The sequence below is a fragment of the Peromyscus eremicus genome, chromosome 9, assembly GCF_949786415.1.
Source record: "Peromyscus eremicus chromosome 9, PerEre_H2_v1, whole genome shotgun sequence".
Classification (NCBI taxonomy): Eukaryota; Metazoa; Chordata; class Mammalia; order Rodentia; family Cricetidae; genus Peromyscus; species Peromyscus eremicus.
This window is the reverse complement of record NC_081425.1, coordinates 90,474,098-90,497,881: the sequence shown is the minus strand read 5'-3', so window position 1 is coordinate 90,497,881 and position 23,784 is coordinate 90,474,098. Positions and strand designations below refer to the sequence as shown.

General features: G+C 39.4%; 1 protein-coding gene and 1 non-coding gene across 2 annotated transcripts; both read left to right on the top strand.

The window, feature by feature from the left end:
• Positions 1-15: 15 nt before the first annotated feature.
• On the top strand, positions 16-23,784 carry LOC131919711 (mitochondrial import inner membrane translocase subunit Tim23). Its single transcript, XM_059274117.1, has 7 exons — positions 16-287; positions 3,493-3,551; positions 7,791-7,884; positions 8,067-8,151; positions 10,206-10,264; positions 12,534-12,644; positions 23,271-23,784. Exons 1-7 carry the CDS (start codon positions 182-184, stop codon positions 23,384-23,386), a joined length of 630 nt encoding a protein of 209 aa, XP_059130100.1. The 5' UTR covers positions 16-181; the 3' UTR covers positions 23,387-23,784.
• LOC131920196 (small nucleolar RNA SNORA74) lies at positions 9,518-9,714 on the top strand. The gene has a single exon (XR_009381543.1). It is a non-coding gene; the product is annotated as a small nucleolar RNA SNORA74 (small nucleolar RNA).

The window sequence follows — 23,784 nt, the reverse complement described above, 5'->3', positions numbered from 1 at the left end:
GCCGTACACCGCCGCAAAGCGGAAGTGCCGTGCTTAACGGGAGCCGGCGCCCGGAAGGTCAGCGTGTGAAGGTGGCAGTAGCAACGCGGGTCTTCCCGCTGTTGCTGTGGGGACCACGGCCGAGCACACGACCCCGGCCTGAGGTGGTGGTGGGAAGCCCACCGCAGTTTGCTGCGACGTCATGGAGGGTGGCGGGGGAAGTGGCAACAAAACCACCGGCGGGTTGGCTGGCTTCTTCGGAGCGGGAGGAGCGGGTTACTCGCACGCTGACTTGGCCGGCGTTCCGCGTGAGTACCAGGCCTAGCTTGCTGCCCTTTCTGACTGCTTCCTGGGACGAGTAGAAATTTGTAGCGTTCCTTGGCCCTTTTCCGGCTCGCGTTCACGAGATTCACCGCCAGCGATGGGGTTTCAAGACAACGAATTTGGGGGGAGGGGAGGGTCGCATAAATCACCGGACACTCGTTTAGTGACCTAGTTTCGGGAGGAAACACAATATGTCTTCCTTTAGCACCCCTGTCCCTTTTTTTCTCGTCGCACGCTTTCCTGTGTGCTTGACCCTGGATTAGGAGACTCTAGATCCGTAAATAAACATATTCCACATAACAAGCCCATAGTTAATTTTTTTCAAACGGTCTCTAAATATTTCTAAATTCTAAATATCAGTTAGGTGACCCTCCCCCCCCACCCTTTTGAGACAATCCAGGAAACCAGAATGTGCTGGGAAGCTAGCTAAACTTTAAGAAATTTATAAACAAGAAAGAACCCAAACAAATTTTGGAAGGGAAATAAGCAAATGGGAAGCTACAGAGGCATGAATATCCTGCCTGTTGGCCCTCCTCAGTCCCGTAAGTATTTTAGACTTAAGGTTTGGTTATAGATGGATATTCAGCTGGATATATAGAACTTGGGTCTGAAGATAATAGGGAGTTGATGGTGAATAGCCTTTGTTAAAGTGGGTGTTTCTTCTTGATAATCCTTGTAGTATTTCTCGAAAACTTTTCCTTAAGAATATAAAGAAAGCCCTTTGACGATCCTAATGTCTACTTTCAAAACTAAGTCCAGAACACAGTTTTGTGTGTCTTAGGTTTTTCTTTGCATAGAGAGAAAGGCACTACTTAATGTGACAAAGTAATTATTGCCTTTATGGTGTATACATACTACTGAGGTGAGCCACATAACACAAAAACATTGCAGTTAGTGATAGATGTCATGATAGGAATAAAATAGGACCCAGAGATGATGGTGGCAAGAGGAAGCTATTTGAGAACAGATTAGGGGAAACAACTTGGTAGTTGACATTTGAGCTGTGACCTGAATTTAGCAACACATGTTTGAGAGGCAGAACAGACTTGACACATTACTTGAACAGCTCTTTCGTCCATGTGTCTTTAGAGTTTCAGGAGAGTAAAGTGATAGATTATAGGAGTAGAGAGGCAGGAAATGTAAGCAAATACAAGCTTTATAAGCCAGGGGAAGGGGTTTGGATTTGACCTAAAGTATAGATGGAAGCCATTAGGGCTGATTTCCTAGTTTCTGCAGAGTGAGTTGAAGGGGTAAGACAAAGTTAAACTGTTGGTATGAGAATAGGATACTAGGTATAACAATGGAAAAACTGCATTAACAGCACTTAGACTTGAAGGACAGAATCATGGTGAATGCACACATTTGTGAACAATCAACTCAGATACAGGACCCAAATACTAGATTTTATTTAAATCTGTGAAAATTAATTTTTCTTGCCTGGTTATTTTCACGTAAAGTTGGTAGATTTAAAGTTTAACCCTCTACAGCCGGGCGGTGGTGGCGCACGCCTTTAATCCCAGCACTCGGGAGGCAGAGCCAGGCGGATCTTTGTGAGTTCGAGGCCAGCCTGGGCTACCAAGTGAGTTCCAGGAAAGGTGCAAAGCTACACAGAGAAACCCTGTCTCGAAAAACCAAAAAAAAAAAAAAATAAAAAAAAAAATAAAGTTTAACCCTCTGAACATTTGTATTTTCTTTTCCATTAAGCTTCATCCCTGTGGTAAAACCAAGGCTTCTCCTTGCCCAATAGAGGGACTCTGTTAGCAAAATTGTTATTATAATCTGAAGGTACTGCCTTGATATACTTATCTTTAATAAAAAAAAAAAAAAAAAAACCAGCTCAACCACTATTTTCCCTGAGAGACTGATTGATCTTTTGCAATTTGCTTGGTTGTCTCGCTTGTTAAAGAAACTACTTTTATACATGGTCTGGAAGATTAAGTGTGTATTGGCACTTTTTTCCAAGCATGGTGACTGCTGCAGGCCGCAGGAATATATCATAAGAACTCAGCTGGTTATGGCAAAGTCACTACCTGGAGGAATCAGGGAATTCCTCCAGAGGAAGCCAAATCCCAAGGAGTTTTTGGTGTTACTTGGCTTGTTATATATCAGCTGTCTTCTGTTATGAAAATCATGTGTGCCTTCATAGTTTTTCCAATTGACTTTCTCCTAGGAAGGACTAACAGTGTAGACTGATCACTCTCTGGACATACACATTCCAGGTATTTGGAGAACAGCCTCAGGAAAGGCTTTCTCTAGAATCAGATTATCTCCCTTAGCCACTTTCAAGGACTATAGGAAACACCACCCAGGTGGGCGCCTAACTTCCAAGGACTAACAATGATAACAGCCCACATGCAAGTCTCCTGACTTACGGTAAATTCCACAAGGAGACACCGCCTAGGAGAGGTGTACGTTAAGTAATAGCTTTACACAATTTAGCTCAGACCCTCCCTTTATATACCGGGACTTCCAGGGCACAGGGGGGAGAAGAGAAAAGAGAATGGAAGAACTAGATGGGTAAGAACTTGAGAGGAACAAACTGAGACAGGGAAGAACTAGATTGAAGGGCTAGAAGAGAGTACTAGAGGAACGAGATGGAAGATGAGGAATAGACAGATGGGAAAGCCCTAGCTGGGTAAGAACAAGGTAAAAAGGACCTAGATGAGGCAGAATTAAGATGAGAGAAGTAAGATAGAACTTAAGAGGGAACAGAAGATAAACAGAGAGAAATCAGGCAATAAAGGAGCTAGTTACGAGAACAGAACTGAAGCTGTGTATATGTGGATGTTGTGCCAGAGGAATTAAAGCAAGTGGACTATAGAGGTTGGTGTGCTGAGATTCTATTTCCTGAAAATAGTCCTTGCCGTTAGTAGTTCTCTCTCCTGAGCCCCTGGGATGTATAATATTGAGGCTGGTTCCTCTCATATTATACAAGAGGTGACCTGAGTTAGAACCCTAGAACCAGACTGGTAGAAGGAAGGGACTCCAGTGGGACCTCCACATGCATACTAGACACACAAACTCATAAGTAAATGAGTAAATGTAAAGTGTAGGGCATCAGTGCAAGTCCTAGTTTCTCAAGACTATTTAAGTCATTGAATTTCAAGACATGTAACAATCAGCTGAATCAATCCTATCGGAAATAGTTTAAGGAATTTTGTCTGATACGACATTTTGTTTTCCCTCTAGTAACTGGTATGAACCCCCTGTCTCCGTATTTAAATGTGGATCCACGCTATCTTGTTCAGGTAAGGTAAAGCCTTTTACTGGTTTGGTGTGGTGCCTTACTCTATCACAGAGTAAGTGCTTAGTGCCTACGGACTAGGAGGTACTCTTGGAGGGCTAATCTTCCAGTCTCCATGGACCCTTCCTCTCCACAAACTGGATTTGGCTTGTGCTTCTTCCTGAGGTGTTTCTTCTAAGATAGTTGTTTTGTGTTTTAAATCTATTTGTTTTGTGTAAAAGAATCACATTAAAAGTAATCTTAGTGGTTTTGTGGGTTTTTTGTTGTAGTTGTTTTTTGTTTTTTTGAGACGAGGATTCTCAGTGTAACCCTAGCTATCCTGGAACTCACTCTGTAGATGAAGCTTGTAGGGAGGAGTCTTTGTGTTCCACCAACCAACTCCTAAATAACCACTAAGAGATTTATTATTAATTATGAAAGCTCAGCCAATAGCTTAGGCTTGTTTCTAACTAGCTCTTATAACTTAAATTAACCAATTTCTATTAATTTATGTGTTGCCATATGGCCTATGGCCTGTTACCTCATCTCCTACATGTCATACTTCCTTCATGTCTTTTCATGATTTTGCCCTTTTTTCCATCATCCTCTGTGCCTGGAAATCCTGCCTAGCTATGGGCTGTTCAGCTCTTTATTAAACCAACCAAAGTGACACATCTATGCGGTTTACAAAAAGATTATTCCACAACATTTCCCCCTTTTTGTCTAAATAAAAAGGAAAAGTTTTAACTCTAACACAGTAAAACTATATACAATAAGAACAGTTATCAGGTAAGAATTACATTCATGGGCTGGAGAGATGGCTCAGTGGTTAAGAGCATATGCTGTTCTTCTAGAGGCCCCAGGTTCAATTCCCAGCACCCACATGGCAGCTCACAACTACCTGTAACTCCAAGATCTGACACCCTCATACAAACATACATGCAGGGAAAACACCAATGCACATAAAATGAAAATAAGTAAATTTAAAAAAAAATTACATTCACAATGTCCAGCCCATTTGTATTTGGCAAATTTGGAGAAAGTACCATATTATCTATCCTATCTTAGTCCAGAGTTTTATGCCTAAACCATTTTTTGTCATAACTTGTATTACCATCCTAAAAATACCTTTTTAGACGTTAAAACTTTTTAGATAAACAGCTTAAGCTTTTATGTTTCTTACCTTATAAACTTTACATCTCTTGTTTTTTTTTATTTTAATTTGGTAGCAAGGAAAACTTTAAAACTATAACTATCTTGTCTTCAGTCTCCATCAGAGACCCAAGAAGAATAAAATATTACATGAATAAACAAAAAGTGCAGAGAAAGCAACTTCCAAAACTAAGAGAAATGACAGAAATAGACAGTCACCCTAGGGTTCCTCTGTAACATTGGGGCATCCATCTTCAGTCTACGGGCCTAGAATATCTGGCAGATATTTTTCATTGTCTTTCTTATATCCACATTGAGATTTTTTTTTTATTTACGTTAAGTAACAAATCTTCATGAAGTCCAGATGATCAACTGATGTAAAATAAAATCAAATTATTTTCAATATTCATAGTGTTGTCAGCTTGAAATTAAATTTTCCCAATTTCATTTTTCTTCTGTGGTCGCAATACTAGTGCTTAATAGTGTTTTAGTACCACTATGTCCTAGAGTATCAACAGTACAAACTTAAGAACATCTCAGAATATCCCCTCGTGTGCAGTGTTTCAGCATATTTGTCAACCTTGTTTGTGTGTGAATTGCTTGTCTTTTTTATTTCCAGTTTTTAATTAGTTGTCTATTTCTGAATAGAAGGGTAATTATTTACCTTTTCTGGTCAAGTAGAACATTTCTAAAAAGAAGAGGTTGAGAGTAATTTAAAATTAGGTCATTAGTTGGAAGCATCTCTGATAAAACTATCAAATAGAATTTTTTTATTGTCTATCAGACCATTTTTCTGTGCTGTAAGTACATGCACATATTTGTACAATTTTTTGCTAAGAGGGTGTATACATAAGCCAGAAATGAGAAGCCCAAAGCCACTTTCCTAATCAGACATGGATTCACCAAAATTTAGTGTTTGCCACGGGGCTAGGAGAGAAGTGCTACATGTTAGTTGTTAGTGGTCTCTTCATGTTAAAAGTGGCACATTGTACACTGTGCTCTATCCATTAACCTTTTACATGGGAAGTGTCTTAGTTATTGTTTTATTGCTTTGAGAGACACCCATGACCAAAGCAACTCTTATAAAAGAAAGCATTGAATTGGGGACTTTCACACAGTTTCAGAGGGTTAGTCCATTATCGTGGCAGGAAGCAGACAAGCAGTAGCTGAGAGTTTCACATCCTGATCCACAGGCAGCAGACATAGAGTATCATTGGGCCTGGTGTGGACTTTTTGAAACCTCAGAGCCCACCCCAGCTAAACACCTCCTCCAATTAGGTCACACCTCCTAATCCTTCCAAACAGTTCAATTAGAGACTAAGCTTACAAATATATGAGCTTATGGGGTCCCTTTTCATTGAAATCACCACAAGAAGCTTGGCAGAAATGAAAGTGTCCTTCATAAAAGTGTATTGGTTTCACCATTTGCTTCCATGAAACTGTCGCGGTTTTATTTTAAAAATGATTTGTTTAGGGACTGAAGAGGTGGCTCAGCCGTTAAAGAGCACTAACCGCTATTGCAGAGGACTCTGGTTCCATTCCCAGCACCCACATGGTGTCTCACAACTGTTCCTAACTCCAGTTCCAGGAGTCCAGTGCTGTCTTCTGTTGTCCTTGAGCACCAGACATGATGTGCTTCATGTACATACATGCAGACAAAATACTCATACGATAAATAAATCTAAGGCAGAAAGTATAGTAGCTCTTTAAAAGTGCACATTTTTCCTATTGGAGTAGCATCTCCCAACTAAGGTTTTGGGGTGGAGATACATGCTAAATTTGTATACATAATAAATTTGTGTATGCATTTCCCAAAAAGAAGTTCTACAGTTGTCTACAGGTAATCAAAGAAGTATATATCCCCTGTGCAGTTTGGAGTTATTAATTGGAAGGGCTGGAGTGCTTGCAAAGCCTTGCATTCTTTAGAACTGAAAACAAACAGAAGGGTCCTACAAGTTGATGCATACCTATAATCAATCTGTACACTTTGGAAGTAGAGGTAGGACAATCAAGAGTTCAAGGTCATCCTCACATACATAGCAAGTTTATAACTACTTGAGGCCCTGCCTTCGAAAAAGAGAAGTTATCAAGGGGGTAATTTTTAGTTGTATGATCTTGCTTCCAGACTGTTAGTCAACCAGTATGACTCAGCTTTCAGTGTTCCTTTCTTTAGGGCCATTGTTTCTAAATACTTGCACTGTTGTTTAAAGTTTATCATTAAAGTAGATTGTATACAACCTTATCCGATTTACACTATGAAAGAATAGATGGAGTAATTGAAAGTTCTGAATGAGAGTCTCTCCAAAGAGTTCAGTGTGTTAAGCTCATGTCACTTGTCACTTCTAGAGTAACAGAATTTGTAGGCTGAATCTATATACATATATAAAGGGAATTTATTAGAACAGATTGCAGGCTGTGGTATAGCTAATCTGACGATGGCTGTCTGCCAACGGAAGGTCCAAGAGTCCAATAGTTGTTCAATTCACAAGGCTGGATGTCTCAGCTAGTCTTCAGTATACACCAGAATCCCAAAGAAGTAGGCTCTAATGCCAGTGAAGGAATAGACTTGACATGCAAGTGAGAGCAAGCAGGCAAAGAGCAAGCTTCCTTCTTCCATGTCCTTTACATAGGCTGCCACCAGAAGGTGTGGCCAGATTAAACGTGGATCTTCCCCCTCTTAAAGATCTAGATTAAAAGTGACTGTTCCCACTTCAAATGATTTAATTAAGGGGAAAAAAAAAAAAACCCTCACAGGTATACCCAGCTGCTTGAGTTTTAGTTAATTCTAGATGAAGTCAGTTGACAACCAAGAATAGTTATCTCATCACTTTTGACTTATGGGCTGGCTATTAGTGCAGACAGTTTTATTTTTGCTTGAATATGATAGATGCGTTTGCATTAATTTGATTGTTTACTTATTTTAAAATTACTTTGAAAAGTTGAAGAACCTGTAATCCAAGCACTTAGGAGGCTGAAGCCGGATAATTCTAAGTTCCAGGCCAGCCTATGCTACATAATGAAACCCTGTTTCATAAACTGAAAGAAAAAGGTGGGAAGAAAGTTAACAGCTATCCAGGGAACACTCATCTTGGTTTTCCTTCTTACCCTTTAGGATACCGATGAGTTCATTTTGCCAACTGGAGCTAACAAAACCCGAGGCAGATTTGAGCTAGCTTTCTTCACCATTGGAGGATGTTGCATGACAGGTGGGTAGTATATTTTTTTATGTCCTTATATGTAAGTAGTTATTGGTGCTTAATATGAAAAACAACTAGAATATTGTTTTCAACTTAAAACATATATCACCCTTTTTATTCTATAAAAGAAACCAGAAACATAAAGCTTTTTCTTTTTTTCTTTTGGCTGAATTGTTATTATTCACCACCAGGGGCTGCATTTGGGGCAGTGAACGGTCTGCGGTTAGGATTGAAGGAAACCCAGAGCATGGCCTGGTCCAAACCAAGAAACGTACAGTAAGTCTATGAAATCTTTTGATGGACTGATGTTTGCATATTAACCTCAGCTTTGTTGTTTGATGGTTACCACCCTGTGTTAATAAAATGCTTAGAGAATTAACATTACCCCGCTCCCCTTTTAAGATATTTGGTTTGTTTGGTTTTGTCTTTCCAAACATTACTGTGTACTTTTTAGAGGAGTGATTTGAGTTGGTGTCTTCATTCAGCTGGACTACCCCAACCTGATTTCCTGGCTTACATGTGTTCTGTTCTCCAAACTTGTATGGCATGCTTTTTTAGTTGTTGAGTAGCTAGTAGGGAATTTTGATTGTTTGGGGGCCTGTAGCATTAGAGTACTTGATGGGATGAAAGCCATAGCTAGATTTATTAGCTCCTTGCTGACATACTTCTTTTCTCTGAAACTCTTAAATAAAATTTCTAGAACTTGAAGATCATTATTGTGTGTGTGTGTACATGTGTGTAGGCATCTGTGTCTGTGGGGGGTGGGTGCATGTGAAGGCCAGAGGTAAACCCTAAGGTGTCTGTCTTCTCAGGAGCTGTTCGCGTTATCCAGTGAGCCAGCTTCCCTTGCCCATTATCAAGCACTAGAAGTTCTGACTTGCAAGTGTATTGCTCTGCCAGAAGATGGCAGCAGGCATACTGGAGTTAGGCCTGGGAAACCTTAAAGGCCTGCCAACGTTTTCCCTGTTCCTGTCACTGCATGAATCCCTCCCTGTATTAACAATTTAAATTTTGTAGTATGAGAAGCCAAAATAGTGTAATAAGTACCCGTGAACCTAACTCTTCTACAACAACCATCAGCCATGACCAGTCATACCCAGTTTCTTCTCTTGATTGTTTTGAACCAAATCCCCAACCAATGTTAAATATGAATTTAGAAGTAGGAAGTCTCTTAGAAAAGGTACTATACTTCAGTTTTTAAAACAATAGCATTGTAATGTTTCTCGTCTTCCCATTATTGGAAAGCAGCAATTAATAATAGAGAAAAGGTAGAATTTGCAGCCAAGCACATTGTGTATAGCTTCATAATCCTAGTTTCATTATTTAGTATTTCATAATCTTGAGTAAACTTCTCTACTTCCTGCCTTGCAGAGTTGTGGAAAGGTGATAAAAGTGAGAACTAGGTAAAGACCCATTAAATGGAAATGTACCAAAGTAATAATGAAAATTAATAATTTTTAAGCTTGTTTAAAAATTTAAAATCCATGTACTAGACTTATGTGTTAATAAATATGTAACATAACTAACTAGAAAATACATTTCTCCATAGTCATTACTAGGTTTCTAAACATTTTGAAAGTAAACACATTTTTGTTGCTATGAATCTTTGAGTTCTTACTGTTTGTGGTTGTACTTCGTTATTTCCAGTAGTAGTCAGCCATCCCAGACACATTCCTGTGATGGTGTTACACTGCTGGGAGAGTACTGGGTGGTCTTCACCTGGTTGCTGCATCACTGTTCTGGTGGGCTGTGACTCTGGTGTAAGATGGACCTGTGCTTCCTTGAGAGTGTGCTAAGCATTCATTTTGACTGCTTAGTTCTAGTATGGGAGCAGACAACACTTTCTCTGTGTAGTCTAGTAATGAAACTCTTCCTTTCTCCTCAGGTCGGCTTTGCATTGTATATACTCCTGTCCTTTCCATTGATTCTACTTGATATTCTGAAAATATACTCTTTCCAAAAGAAAACCAAACCCTTGTCACAGTTACAGTGGCATGGTTTTACATAGATCAATTTGTAAAATACATTTCAGGCTGTGATTCAAAGCCTTTGTGTATTTAATCTGTATTGAATAATTTTATATCTTTACCTAAAGGACTTTTCTTTAGTCATTGCCCAGAGTGTTTGGAAATTTTTTTTATCATAACCCTCATTTATGTAAAGTAACAACCTTTTTTATTAAAATCTGGGGTGATATTAATGTATATCTTAAAGTTGCACAAACATTGAGGCTTGGGTCTAGGTGTTTTAAATAGCTACTATTATGGTTTATAAGAGTATTAGAGAAATAATGATCCCAAATACATTTTTTTCTCATTCTTCCTTGGTAGGATTTTGAATATGGTGACTAGGCAAGGGGCACTTTGGGCTAATACTCTAGGCTCCCTGGGTAAGTATAAATCTCATTTGATGAATCTTTTGTTTTGAGACAAGGTCTCATGAGGCCAAGTCTGGCCTCAAACTTGTTATATACTTGAGGATAAACTTGGAATTCTGATCATCCTGGTCCCACCCTCCAAGTTCTGAAATTACAGGTGTGCTCTGAGGAGCAAACACAGGGCTCTATGCATGCTAGGCAAACAGTCCTCTGCTGTACAGAAAGGATGTACAGTTATCATAAGCAATTTGGTCAACTAAAATTCTGGTTATAGGCTAAACAATCAACATTTAAATCCACTCTGGTAAATATTGTAGCTATCATCTATGAAAAGACTTGTAAGTGCTACCCTACTTGTCTATATGCCAAGTAAAATCCTGTTTTAAACTAAATGATGTCCAAGACATAGGGCTATACCTGCTAGAAAGGTTCAAAGTCCTACAGTGAGACGTGACAGATCTGCAGACCTTTTGCTTTGTTTTCCTAATAGCCTGTTGCGTAGTCAGTTCATCTGTAGATTTCCAGGACCTAAATGGCAGGGCTGCAGTAAGTCTTTGTAGATAAGGAAAGCATTCTCAGTTACAGACAAGGGGTAAGTAATTTAGTGCTGCTTAGTCAGAACCCAGTGCTTTCATCACTTACTGTTCATGAATAGTTTGTTCTTTTGATTGCTGGTGATTTATAATCTACTTGTGGTACATAGGCCTTAGCGTCTAAGGTTTTCATAATTTATAGACAAGCTGAACTTATGGTACTCTTCTTACTTGTAGCAGAATAAGTAAGAAAAAATGTAGACAAAATTGTTGAAAAAATAAAAGGCCTCTATTGTAACTTGGTAAGATTCTAGCCTTGGCTATGGCATTTGGAAGCAGTACATTTTCATACCATAAAGCTAAATTCACATTTTGTATTCTGACGAATGGCAGTTTTGATGTTCTGCTTGTGTCTACAACCCTGGAACACTACCCTACACACACAAGTCATGGTCATCTGTTCTTTTATAATTGCTCATATACCTAGGAAACTTCAGCAGTCCATGCCTACATTACATCTTTCTTGTTTTTAGCACTGAAAATTCTACATTCAAGAAAATCCTACAATTCTAGGCAGAGTGGAATAGATGGCCACTCTGTTGGTTACTGTGTTTTTCCACTATAATGTGATGTGACTGTCACAGTGGTATTACATGATCATTTTTCAGTTGAATGTGTTTAACAGAAAGACTAGCTTTCATAAAAGTAGAGAAATTCCACAACAAACCAAGGGTAAGGCTGAGAAAGTATAAGGAAAGGCAAGTATACTGGGTTTGTGGTTTTTTTTTTTGTTTTTTTTTTTTGGAGCCAGGGTCTCTCTTTAGTTTTTGCCAGCTTGCTATGTTGACTACTCTGGCCTGGAACTCAGAGATCCACCTGCTTCTGCCTTTAGAGCACTAGTATTAACGGTGTGCACTACCCAGGTATCCATGATAATGAAAAGTGGTAAGAAAGCAGTATAATGTGTATTGTGCCTGATAGGTAAAGTACATATAAAGGTTTGGCTGAAGGTACTGTAAAACTACAGGGTTTTGTAACATGTGAAAGTCATACCTCAAATTCTTTTATTGATCCTGTGTGCGAGGTTTTTGTTGATTTGAGAAGAAGATGACAGGACTTTACTATGTAGCCCTGGATGGACTAGAACTTGGCATATAGACTAGGCTGGCCTCTAACTCACAGAGATAACAGCTATTATAGGTAGCATAAGTAAAACTAAAATATTTTTCTTGGACTCTGCAGTAATACTTTCTAGAAATAGTATTTATTCTATATCTTCACAACCCCTTCTTGGCATAACCAGTCAGTTGTATGCTACTACACATGTGCCTGCTTTATGTACCAGTGAATGTAGGTCTTTCTAGCTTTTTTGTTCTTGTTTTTTTGTTTTGTTTTGTTTTTTGAGACAGGATTTCTCTGTGTAGCCCTGGATGTCCTGGAGCATGCTCCGTAGTCCAGGTGGCCTCAAACGCAAAGATGCACCTGCCTCTGCCTCTCTAGTGCTGGGATTAAAGGTGTGCACCAGCATTGTCTGGCATCTTCCTAGCTGTAACGGTGGTGTTCTGTGATATGGACAGTCCATTTCTGGATCAGTGCAGTGATACAGATGTTCTTGGAGGACATTTTGTTTCTGGATTTTTCCTATTAGAAGCAGTGCTCTAGTGATGGTTCTGGCTATGTCTTTGGGTGTGCGTACCTAATGGGATTACCATGCTAACTTTCACCACTGATCTCTGTTTCTGCTTTAGCTTTGCTCTATAGTGCATTTGGTGTTATCATTGAGAAAACACGAGGTGCAGAAGATGACCTCAACACAGTAGCAGCCGGAACCATGACGGGAATGTTGTATAAATGTACAGGTAGGTGGTACTGAGTAGAGAACTGAAATATGTTTTTTGTCTGTAATAGTCAGAGGAAATTATCTGTATTTTATATTATTTACAGTGCAACCACCATATGGTTATTAAGGGTTTTGTTGTTAACGTGGAGGTTTCACTGTAGGCTGGTCTTGAACTCACCATTCTGCCTTACCTTCTAGAGTACTGGAATTACAGGCATGTGCTACACTGTGCCCAGTATTTGTCCCTCCTTCAGCTTGTGGCAATCTCATATTCTCTGCCTTTGCTACCTCACATACGCGGAACGATACAGTATTTGTCCTTTTGTGACTGGCATACTATTTCACTGAGCATTTCTTCATTCCATCCATGTTATATCATGCTTCAAAATCTCCTCCTCTTAACAGTTGTGCTTAATACCATCATTTCTGTATCTGTTCTTGAATCAGATGATGAAGTGTCTTGTTTGTAAGTCAGGACCTTTTTCCATAAACAAGCTGAAATTAAGGCAAGATAAGCTGTCTTTACCTGCTGACCTAGGCTAAGTAAATCTTAATCTGATTCAAAAGTCCATTGTCCTTTTTTTAAAAAAAAAAAAAAAAAGCCATAATCACATCATCTCTTGAATGGAGAAATAAGGGAAATTTTAGAAAAAGGATGGGGTAATAGTTGAGCTGGGGGAATTTCAGATGTATCTGTTAGTCATATGATACCATGAGAAAGGTGTGGGACACAAGTCTGGAAGAGAGTTTTACATTTGGAACAGAGGAAGCCAGAGTGAGAAGTTTAAATTTAGGTTAAAAGTTATCAGAGATGTTTGAATAAAGAATTGCTAGAATTGAACTGGAGAGATGGCTTGGCAGTTGGCTGTTCTTCCAAAGGACTTGGGTTTGAGTTTCAGTTCCCACAAGATGGCTCACAGGCATCTAACACAGCCAGTCTTAGGGGAATCCGATGTCCTCTTCTGTCCTCTGTAGGCACTGCATGCATGTCGTGTGTACTCAATGCAAGCAAAACACCAATATATAATCAGTGAAAGAATTATTATAGTCATACTTGTGGGAGGTGGTTAGAAGGTAGAAGCACAAAGTCAAAGTAGAGCTGGGTGGTGGTGGCACATGCCTTTAATTTCAACACTCGGGAGGCACAGGCAGGCAAATCTCTGATTTCCAGGGCAGCCTGGTCTACAGAGCAAGCTCTAGGATAGCCAGGGCTGTACAGAAAAACCCTGTCTCAAAAAACCTAAATAAATAAATAAAAATCAAAATAGTGAAGGAATACATCTAATGATGGTTAAGGTTTATGATATTAGCCTCAACTCAAATGACAGATGGTAAACTTCACAACTAATGAAGGCATGTTGGGGAAAAGGTACATATTAAAGACAGTTGGATTAGGCTGGGAATGTAATTTAGTTGGCAGAATACTTGCCTAGCATACATGAAATTGTGTTGGGTTAGATTTTTAGTGCTGCATAAAACCAGATGTAGTACACATGTGTAATCCCATCACTCTAGTGGTAGGGAATCAAAAGTTCAAGGTCATTTTTAGCTGTGTAGGGAATTTGAGACCAAGCTTGCCTTGAAGAGACATTGTCAAAATGCAAAACAAATAGAAATCTAGTTTGTAACATAGTGAAAAAAAAAAAACCCATTGTATTATTAGTTGAATTTTGCTTTGCTGGCCAAAATGTCTGACAGAATCACCTTCAAGGAGGAAATGTTTGTTTGGAGCGGGGAAGGCCTGTAGGAGCAGAGCAGTTGATGTTATAGCTTGCCAAGAAGGGTGACGGTATACATGCTTATGGTGAAATGGGAATACCATTTGGAAGATAAGACTTAATCAAAAGTCCAGTTAATTCCTAGCCTTTACACTGGCCCATGAGGCTCACTCTTCTACCTGATTTGATCCCTTAATACATTGAAGGCTCCAGAGTAGACCATTCTTTCCTCTGACTTGTAACATGAATCTTAAGAGTCTAATTAATAAAAGACATGGGAGCCAGATATTGGGGTGAACGCTGAAATATCAGAGAAACAGAACAAGCTAAAGCCAGGCTCGCCTTGCCAATTCTTCAGCTGATCTTATTTCCTCAAATTGGAAGTCTCTGTGTCCTTGTCCTAATGGATCTCAGCTGAACTGCTGCTAAAAGCTTCAAAGCCTCAAGTTCCTGGTCCTCATGCCTTATTTACCTTTCTGCTTCCTGCTATCACTTCCTGAAATTAAAGGTGTATGTCACCATGCCTGGCTGTTTCCAGTGTGGCCTTGAACTCACAGAGATCCGGGTGGATCTCTGCCTCCCAAGTGATAGCATTAAAGATGTGTGTGCCACCATTTTCTGCCCTCTATGTCTATCTAGTGGCTCTTCTGTTCTCTGACCCCAGATAAGTTTATTAGGGTGCACTGTATATTGGTGGACACAATATCACCACACTGACTTTTACCTCTCATTTAAGGGCCTTTATTTTTATTGTTCCCTTTTCTTAGCATGCCCTTTCCAAATAATGATTTTTTACTAATCTCATCTGTCTTTGTTTATATATGGCTTTCTTGAGACCTCCCTTAAACACTGCAGCACATAAAAGTTCTGTGCTGCAGGATAAATTGCTGAATTTCAGATTACTTAAGCAAAAAAAAAAAATAAAAAATCTGCATATTAAAAGTGGTAATAACAATTGCCAAAGTGATCTTTGATGATTTTATGTGCCTTTATCAGTTTGAAGTATCATCTACCCTATTTTTAAGCTTTATTTTTATTATTTTTAGTTATGTGTAATTGTGTTAGTGCCTGCATGTGAGCATGTGCACATGGAGGACACCCTAGGTGTTGAAACCCCTAAAGCTGGAGTTACAGGTGGTTATGGCTGCCTGATGTAGGTGCTGGGAATCTAACGTAGTCCTCTGGAAGAACTACAAGTGTTCTTAATCACTGAGCTATGTCTCCAGCCCTACCACTGTTTTGAAATAAATGCCAGTTGGTGAAAGATAGTTTTTGTTGTTGTTATTAGTTTGGTTTAGCTTTGAGACAGTGTTTCGCTCTGTGAACCAGGCTGGCTTCAGACTTAGGGGGAATCCCCCCATCCCCTCCCTAAGTGACAGAACAACGTAAGCCAAAAATAGTGTCTTGTGTTTCACTTTGTTTTTCACTGGTTGGTGATTGGGCAACTTCTGTTATTTATTGCCATTGTAATTTCCCTGATGCCCTTTCTCCTTTCCTATTGGGTGTGCCTTCAATTAATTTATTGAAACATTTTCAACATTTTGACAATTAGCCTTTTACCTATTACGTGTGCTATGTGACATTTTATTTCATTTTAAGCTGGGCTTGTGATACCAACTGTAATCCATTTCTGTTCAACTACCGTCTATCTCAGGATACTGAGATGGGAGGATTACAAGTTCAAGGCCAACCTGGACAGTTTCTTTATTGAGACTCTTTCAAAAAGTAAAGATAGGATCAGGCTATCCCTCATGGATAAAATGCTTACCTATCATTCATGAAACTCAAGGTTCAATTTCCAGTGCTTCAGGAAAAAAAAAAGAAAAACATCTTTTTAATTTGATACTTTAAAACAGCAGTAGTAGAAAAAGGTCATCAAGAAATCCTTTGGAATGTGCAGTTGAATTCTTCTGTAGGTCTGACATTTAATTTTGACATTGGTAAAGAGAACCATTTAACTAGTGGTAACCTTGATACTTTTGAAATTTGATGTACTGACTTTGAGTATCCTTTCACTAACTTTACTTTTATAAACAGACATTTCTGTGGAAAGCTAAGACTAACAGAAGGCATTAGGAGAGAAAGCAGACTACTGTCTGTTGGCTTCTTGGGCCTTATTTCCCAAATACATGTTACAAGCTCACTCTAAGATGCGTGCTTGTTGATGGCAAAACTGTAGCTGTTTTTATGGTAGAACGTGATCATTATTAAATGGATTCTCGTGTTATGTGGAATCTAACTCCCATCCTTTAGGAAAAAATAGCATAAGCATTAGACTGGATTAAAATCATGAAATTCCCCCCCCCCCCCCATCTTTTTTGAAACAAGGTCTCATGTAGCCAAGGCTGGTCCCCAACTGGCTCTGTCTAAAGATAGACTTGAACTCCTGGTCGTCTAGCTTCTGCCTCCCAGGTCTCAATGCTCAGCTTGAGTTTTTCCTTCTGCTCTAGGAGCTCCATAATAGTTTACATTGAAAGTGTTGTCAAATCTGCTGGGCAGTGGTGGCGTACACCTTTAATCCCAGCACTAAGGGGACAGAGACAGGCAGATCTCTGTGAGTTCGAGGCCAGCCTGGTCTACAGAGTGAGTTCCAGGACAGCTGAAAAAAACAAAAAACAAAACAAAAAAAAAAGTGTAAGGTCCTTGAATCTAGAAGTTGAAGTTCTGTTTGGATTCTGCCATACAAAGTTTGACCCTGTGGTCTGTCTATCCCCTAGAGTTTTGCTTTAAATCAGAAGTACTGGTTTGCTTTTGTTGGAGTGACTTCAATGTGAACTGATGTTGGGAATTTCGGTCAGCAGATATTGTCAACTGTTCCCCAGTTGCAATTGCTCAGTTTCACAATTGGCAATCCTTGTCACTTGACATGGAATTTTTTTGTCTTAAAGCAAATTTGGTACATTTTTAGGTTCAAGGTTACCAGCAAATAGGAAATAGCATTGTTTGAGAGATGAGGACTGTATGTGGGTGACTTGGAGCTTCCACACCCTTCCCTTTGGGGCTAGAAGCACCTCCTACTCACTTGGAGCTCTTTGCATCATGCATAGGCGTTTTGTATGAGGGCTCCTGTTTTTAATTATTTAAAGCATAGTATGGTGGTTCGTGCATGTGGTCCCAGCACTGGAAATCCCAGACACTGGGGAGCTGTAATGCTGGGGTTATAAGCTTGGATTAGAGACATGTTCTACTATACCCAATTTATGGGGTTCTGGGGCTTGAACTCAAGGCTTCATACATTCTAGGCAACTACTCTTATCAACTGAGCTGTATCTCCAGGCCCCCTGGGAGCTCTGTTTATGTATCTGTGTGTGTATAAAAAATAAAATTCCAAGTACAGTCCATTTTCAGTACAGAAAACTCCTCTTCTCGTCTCAGGAAAATGTGGAATTCTAATTCTTTTATTAAAGCTTTATCTTATGTCTGTAGAGTGAAGTATGACTTGCTATTTGAAATGGATGAACTACTAGAACCCAAAATAATGTATAATGTACAATAAAGCAATCATTTAAACTCAGGTACCTTTCAGAGGCATAAATATAGAACATATGTTGTTAATTAAGCTGTTTAAAACAGAAATGCATTAATAGTGAATTTATCTATTGAATCTGGATATGATAGTTAACCACTTTAAAGATTATGGGGCAGGGCTACAACATGGCTCAGTGGGCAAAGGCATTTGCTGCTAAACCCAGTGACCTAAATTGAATCTCCGGGACATACATAGTGAAGGAGAGAACCAACTCCTACAAGTTGCTCCTCTGACTTCCACACAAGCCATGGCACATGCATACCTGCATACACATAAGTAAATATATATTTTTATTTTTTTGTTATTTATTTATTTATTTATTTATTTATTTATTTATTCATTCATTCATTCATTCATTCATTTATTTATTTATTTATTTTTTGGTTTTTTTGAGACAGGGTTTCTCTGTGTAGCTTTGCGCCTTTCCTGGAACTCACTCTGTAGCCCAGGCTGGCCTCAAACTCACAGAGATCCGCCTGGCTCTGCCTCCCGAGTGCTGGTATTAAAGGCATGCGCCACCACCGCCTGGCATATTTTTTTAATTAAACATTGTGATATATCTTAATGAAAGGAGTTACAGTAAGTGCATATTTATTGCAGAACATATCGCTCAGTGAATATTCCTTTTATGTGTCCTAGCAGAATTTGATAGTTATTCTTTTTTTTTTTTTTTTTTTTTGGTTTTTCGAGACAGGGTTTCTCTGTGTAGCTTTGCGCCTTTCCTGGGACTCACTTGGTAGTCCAGGCTGGCCTCGAACTCACAGAGATCCGCCTGGCTCTGCCTCCCGAGTGCTGGGATTAAAGGCGTGCGCCACCACCGCCCGGCGATAGTTATTCTTTACTCAGACAATTTTGATCTAACTCTTGGAGCTTTGATTTGTGTGTTTATTTTCTCTGTGTGTGTCTACACATCTGTGTACATACTGAGCACTTGGAGGTCAGGAAATTGGCTTTCTCCTTTTACCATTTCACTCCTGAGAATCGATTTCTAGTCATCAGGCTCAGAAGCAAGCACCTCTACCTGCTGAAACATATTGCTGACCTACCCTCATTTGTGTTTGAATATTGTTTAGTATTCCCATATTTACAACATTATCCACAATTCCCAAAAGATAAAAGTAACCCAGGTAGCTATTGATGGTAAATGGATACACACAATGAACTATATATAATTAAGCCTTTAAAAAGCAAGGGAATGCTGACATGGGCAATAGTGTGGATGAACTAAGAACATTGTGCTAATTAAGGTTAGACAGTCACAAAAGGACAAATATTGGGTGGCTTTACTCAAGTTAGGTACATAGAATAGTCAGAATCATTGAGATAAAACAGTAAAGGGACAGGGAATGGGAGTTACTGTTTAATAGTTTCAGTTTGTTGAAAGTAACACAATATGGGCCTAGAGAAATGGCTCAGCAGTTAAGACCACTGTTGGAGAGGACCTGGGTTCAGTTCCTAGCACCTGCCTTGGGTATTTCACAGCTGCCTGTAATTCTAGCTCCAGGGGGACCTACGTGGATACCATACTAGGATACTATGCTGAGGGTACGCATGTGCACACACAAAATTTAAAATAAACTTTTTATATTAAAAAAAAACATGCAGATATTTATTATCATTGAGCTGTATAATACATGCATGTTCCACAATTTTTATTTACTTTTTCATTGCTGGAGAGTGTCCCCAAGGCTTGTACATGGACTTTTCCACTGAGCAACACCCTTAGTCACTGAACCAGTTTTTGGTGGGAGGGAAGTGAAGGCAAGATCTCCTGTAGACCAGGCTAACCCCAAACTTCCTCTGTAACCAAGGATGACTTTGAACTGCTAGTCTTCAACTACCAGAATGCTGGGATTATAGGCATGTACCACCATACTAGTTGTATGTGGTACTGAGTATGGAACCCATGGCTTCATTGATGATGATGATGATGCTAGGCAAGCACTCTGCCAGCTGAACTACACCACCAGCCTTCTTTACCAATTTTTAAAATAAATATTTTAAACAAAACCTCCAAAAGCCAAAAATATGTAAATTAATTTTGTTCCTCTAAAGCAGGAACCATAGTGCTAAAACTGTTTTAGCTTTTTAAAAATAATTACATTTTAAATGGCTGTGAAAGTACCTATATAATGGCCTTTGACCTTCAGAGCCTAAAATATTTACTATCTGGCTCTTTCAAAGAAAGAGTTCCTGTTCTCTCTTCTAAATTGACATTTTAATGAATTACCTCTGCTGTTAACCAATTCTCTGTGCCAAAAACTAGGCACGTAAGTGTTCTGACCTTTGTTTTCCCAGGGTTAGAAAGTGTAATACTTGTCTTTTCAGAGTTGTGAAGTGAGCAGAAGATAGGAAGCAAAAAATGAAACCCAAATCTCATGTTTGTTTTACTTCATGGCGATTGAACATTGGCCTTATTTACTTTGTTGTTAGCAAGTGTTTTGCTGACCAACTTCCTGTTCTTAGCTAGGCAGTCGCTCAGTTTTTTTTTTTTTTTGGGGGGGGGGGTGTTTGTTTTGTTTTGTGTTTTGATTTTAGAGACAGTTTCTCTGTGTAGCCCTTGCTGTCCTGGAACTTGATTTGTAGCCCAGGCTGGCCTCGAATTCAATGAGATCCACCTGCATCTGCCTCCCAAGTGCTGGGATTAAAGGCGTGTGCCACCACTGCCTGGCCAATTGCTCAGTTTTAAGAAAGTCTAAATCAGGAGGCCTTAGTTTTTTATTGTTCTGTTTTTTTAGCAGCCAGTTGGTAAAACCCAAAATTTAAAGTTAAAAATTAGAACTTGGGGGGATGTGTGTGGTGGTGTACGGCCTTAACCCCAGCATGCAGGAGCCATAGCCTGGCAGATCTCTGGTCTATATAATGAGTTCCCCAATGTCTCAAAAAAGAAAAAAGAAATAGAACTTGGCTGGTGTGATAAGAGACTTGGGTCAAGCCAGGATTGGGGGTATGAGTCATACATGCTGCCTTATGTTTGCTGTCTTATTTTTTTTTTCCCTACCTTTAAAGAATGAATGTTATTAGTTTGAACTAAGTTTTGTTTTTTTTGTTAGAAAATGAATGCTTTCTGGGGAATCAGTTATTTTTAAGAAACACTTAATGTGCACTGGTATCCAAACATCTTAAAGCCTTATAGGTCCCATTGAAATTTTATAATCCCTAATACATAAGCTAGAGAACATTCCCAGGGAAGATTGTTATTTTAAATTTGAGAAGTAACGGAATTTCTTCCACAAAGGCCAGACAGAAACCATGTTCTTAGAGCACAAGGCCAATTGACAGAAATGATTTGCAGCAGGTTTTTCCAGACCAACGGCTGACTGACAGCACTAAATCAGTAGACAGCCTTTTGGATCCATAAGGCTTTAGGGGTGTGGTTATGAGGCAATTTGTACAAAATTAAATGTTTGGATGAAGGAGTTACTTTGCATTACCAGCCCTCTGTCATTTCTCTAACTGTGGCAAGAGCACCTTGGCCTTTCTTTTATTTTATCTTGATTGCAAGTGGTGTTTCAAGGATTGTATTTTGGTTGCCTACTTGGGAAAACCTTTATTACACCGAAGTCTAGATCTAATAACTGAGTTTTATCTTGTAGATACCTTTATTCTTCTATTTATTATTTCTATTGTATGATTTTGTTCTAATAAAAGTCAATGCGGAGTTCTACAGCTTTTTCTTGATTTACTAGTCAGAGGCACAACATTGATCCATATTAAACTAATTGGATTAAGTTGATTATTTTCCAAATTTTACAGTTTCTAAACCACACTGAATAGTTGTAAGTTCAGCTTCAGTGTTACAGTCTGAATACAGCAAGATGGCAGAGATAGGAACTAGAAATGCCTCCTGTTTACAAGATTTTTACTATTTTTGTGTATGGGTCTTGTGCCTGCATGTGGGCATTGAATCATGTGTGTGCCTGGTGCCTGAGAAGGTTGTGAGCCACCACCATGTGGGTCCTCCGGAAGAGTAGTCGGTGCTCTTAATAAGCCATTTTCAAGCCCCCCCCCCCCCATTTGCTTTTATTTTTGTGGGGTTTTGCCTTGTTTTTGATCCCTCCCACACATTTGACAGCCTCTTGAGATGTTTGCCCTTTTTCTTTAAGAGAGACAATTAAGGCATTTCACAGTGGAAGCCTAAAAACCTAAGTAGGTCAGCTATCACTAGTCTTCAGACCAGAGACTGGAGGGGAGTAGCCCTTTATCAGCTGAAGCCATCTGGTAGGCCCTGTTGCAGATGGGTTAGTTCTGCTGTGCTAACAGAACTAAATGTCACTGAAATTATAGAGTTGACTGTCATTGAGCTCCTTTATTTTATTTTTTTACTTTTTTGGTACCAAGGCACAAGTGGAGGTCAGAGAACAGTTTGCAGGGGTCAGTTTTCTTCTTCCACCATGTAGGCTCTGAAAACCAAATGTAAGTGTCAGGCTTGGTAGCAGGTGCCTTTACCCACTAAGCCATCTCCCTGGGCCCTTCACTTGTAAGCTCCCTGAAATTTGTGGTATCTGGTTATTTGTGGAGCTGCAAAACCATGCCTTGGTCCCTTTAGGTTTCTTTGGAAAACCCCATTCTGGTGGAGTTTCTTCTCTTTACTATGTAAAAGTTAGAAAGCTATTATAATCATGAACTATTAGGTCATTTCCTATTTTAAGAAACTGTCACTTCCTCTTAGTAGATTTGAGGGTTCATTTCAAACAACTGAAGCTTCATTTCTGCATGTTAGATTAAATACTTACTGAAAAATTCTTTCCACAAGACTAGTTGACAAGTACAAATAGCTCAAAGTCTAATCTTGAATTCTTTCTTAACTAGTCTGTTATGCTCAGTGCTTGGTTATGAGATTGACACATCAGTGCAAAGTATGTGTGTGTGTGGGGGGGGTGCGTGCCTGTGTTCCATCAGTATGGACTCAAAGCTTGATTATTTTTATCACTACTGCTTCTTGAGTCCTCAAATATTTGAAGGACCTGTCCAGAGTCCAAATGCTGACAGTACTGTTTCCACAGAGGATGTTCACCTTGCTTACAGCCTTCGTTTGATCCATTGGCGGTTCTAGTGACAACACAGACTCTTCCGAGGGGCATGGAATGACCGATCTGTTTGAATTGCTATGGTTACAGGTTGGGTTGGGGAAAGCTCATCCGTCTTGAGGATCTTAGGTATAAGTCATGAAAAGTTCAAACAAGTTATCTATTCTGAAATACAAATTTCAGATTTGGGAAATTATCTCCTGAGTTTAATAATGGTTTAAAACTTCCTCCTGCTTGGGGTAGAGTATTTAAGAGGAGTTTCTCCATATCTTTCTATTTTATTGCACTTTTATCCCACTTTTATTTATTACACTTTTCTACCCTTGCTAGGACTGAAATATGTAAGGCTGTTTGTTTTCCTTTCCCAGGTGGTCTTCGAGGAATAGCACGTGGTGGCCTGGCAGGACTGACCCTCACCAGTCTCTATGCACTGTATAACAACTGGGAGCACATGAAAGGTTCCCTGCTCCAACAGTCACTCTGAAGATTTTGCCACCTCTGGACTGGGGGACATTTCATAGTCATCCAGATTGATTACTAAGTCAGTCTGGAGTTGCTTTCTCACTTGTACCGACAATTACTTTAAACAATTGGAGACTCTGATTTGCTGTGACAAAGATCATGGATGGTTAGCCTGGACTGCACTGCTTGCCCTTAGTGAGTGGAAGCCAAACCCCTTGGTGGCTCACTGAGTATATGTTCTCTTCTCCTTTGGAGATGATCTTGCACCTATTTTCTCTCCTACCCCCAAACTGGAAAACCACTTACTCTCCAAATTCAGGCCAGACTTATTTTCAACACTTTTATCACCATGTTTATCATTTAAAAATCTAAAACTACTGTTGCCCTGTATTCCAAATAAAGGGTGAAAATAGAACCAAA

Bases quoted from the DNA above. Each gene is read 5' to 3' on its own strand.
- LOC131919711 (XM_059274117.1), top strand. From the start codon at position 182: ATGGAGGGTGGCGGGGGAAGTGGCAACAAAACCACCGGCGGGTTGGCT. The intron at 10,265-12,533 runs GTAAGTATAAAT...TTTCTGCTTTAG, and splicing joins TAATACTCTAGGCTCCCTGG to CTTTGCTCTATAGTGCATTT. The intron at 12,645-23,270 runs GTAGGTGGTACT...TTCCTTTCCCAG, and splicing joins AATGTTGTATAAATGTACAG to GTGGTCTTCGAGGAATAGCA.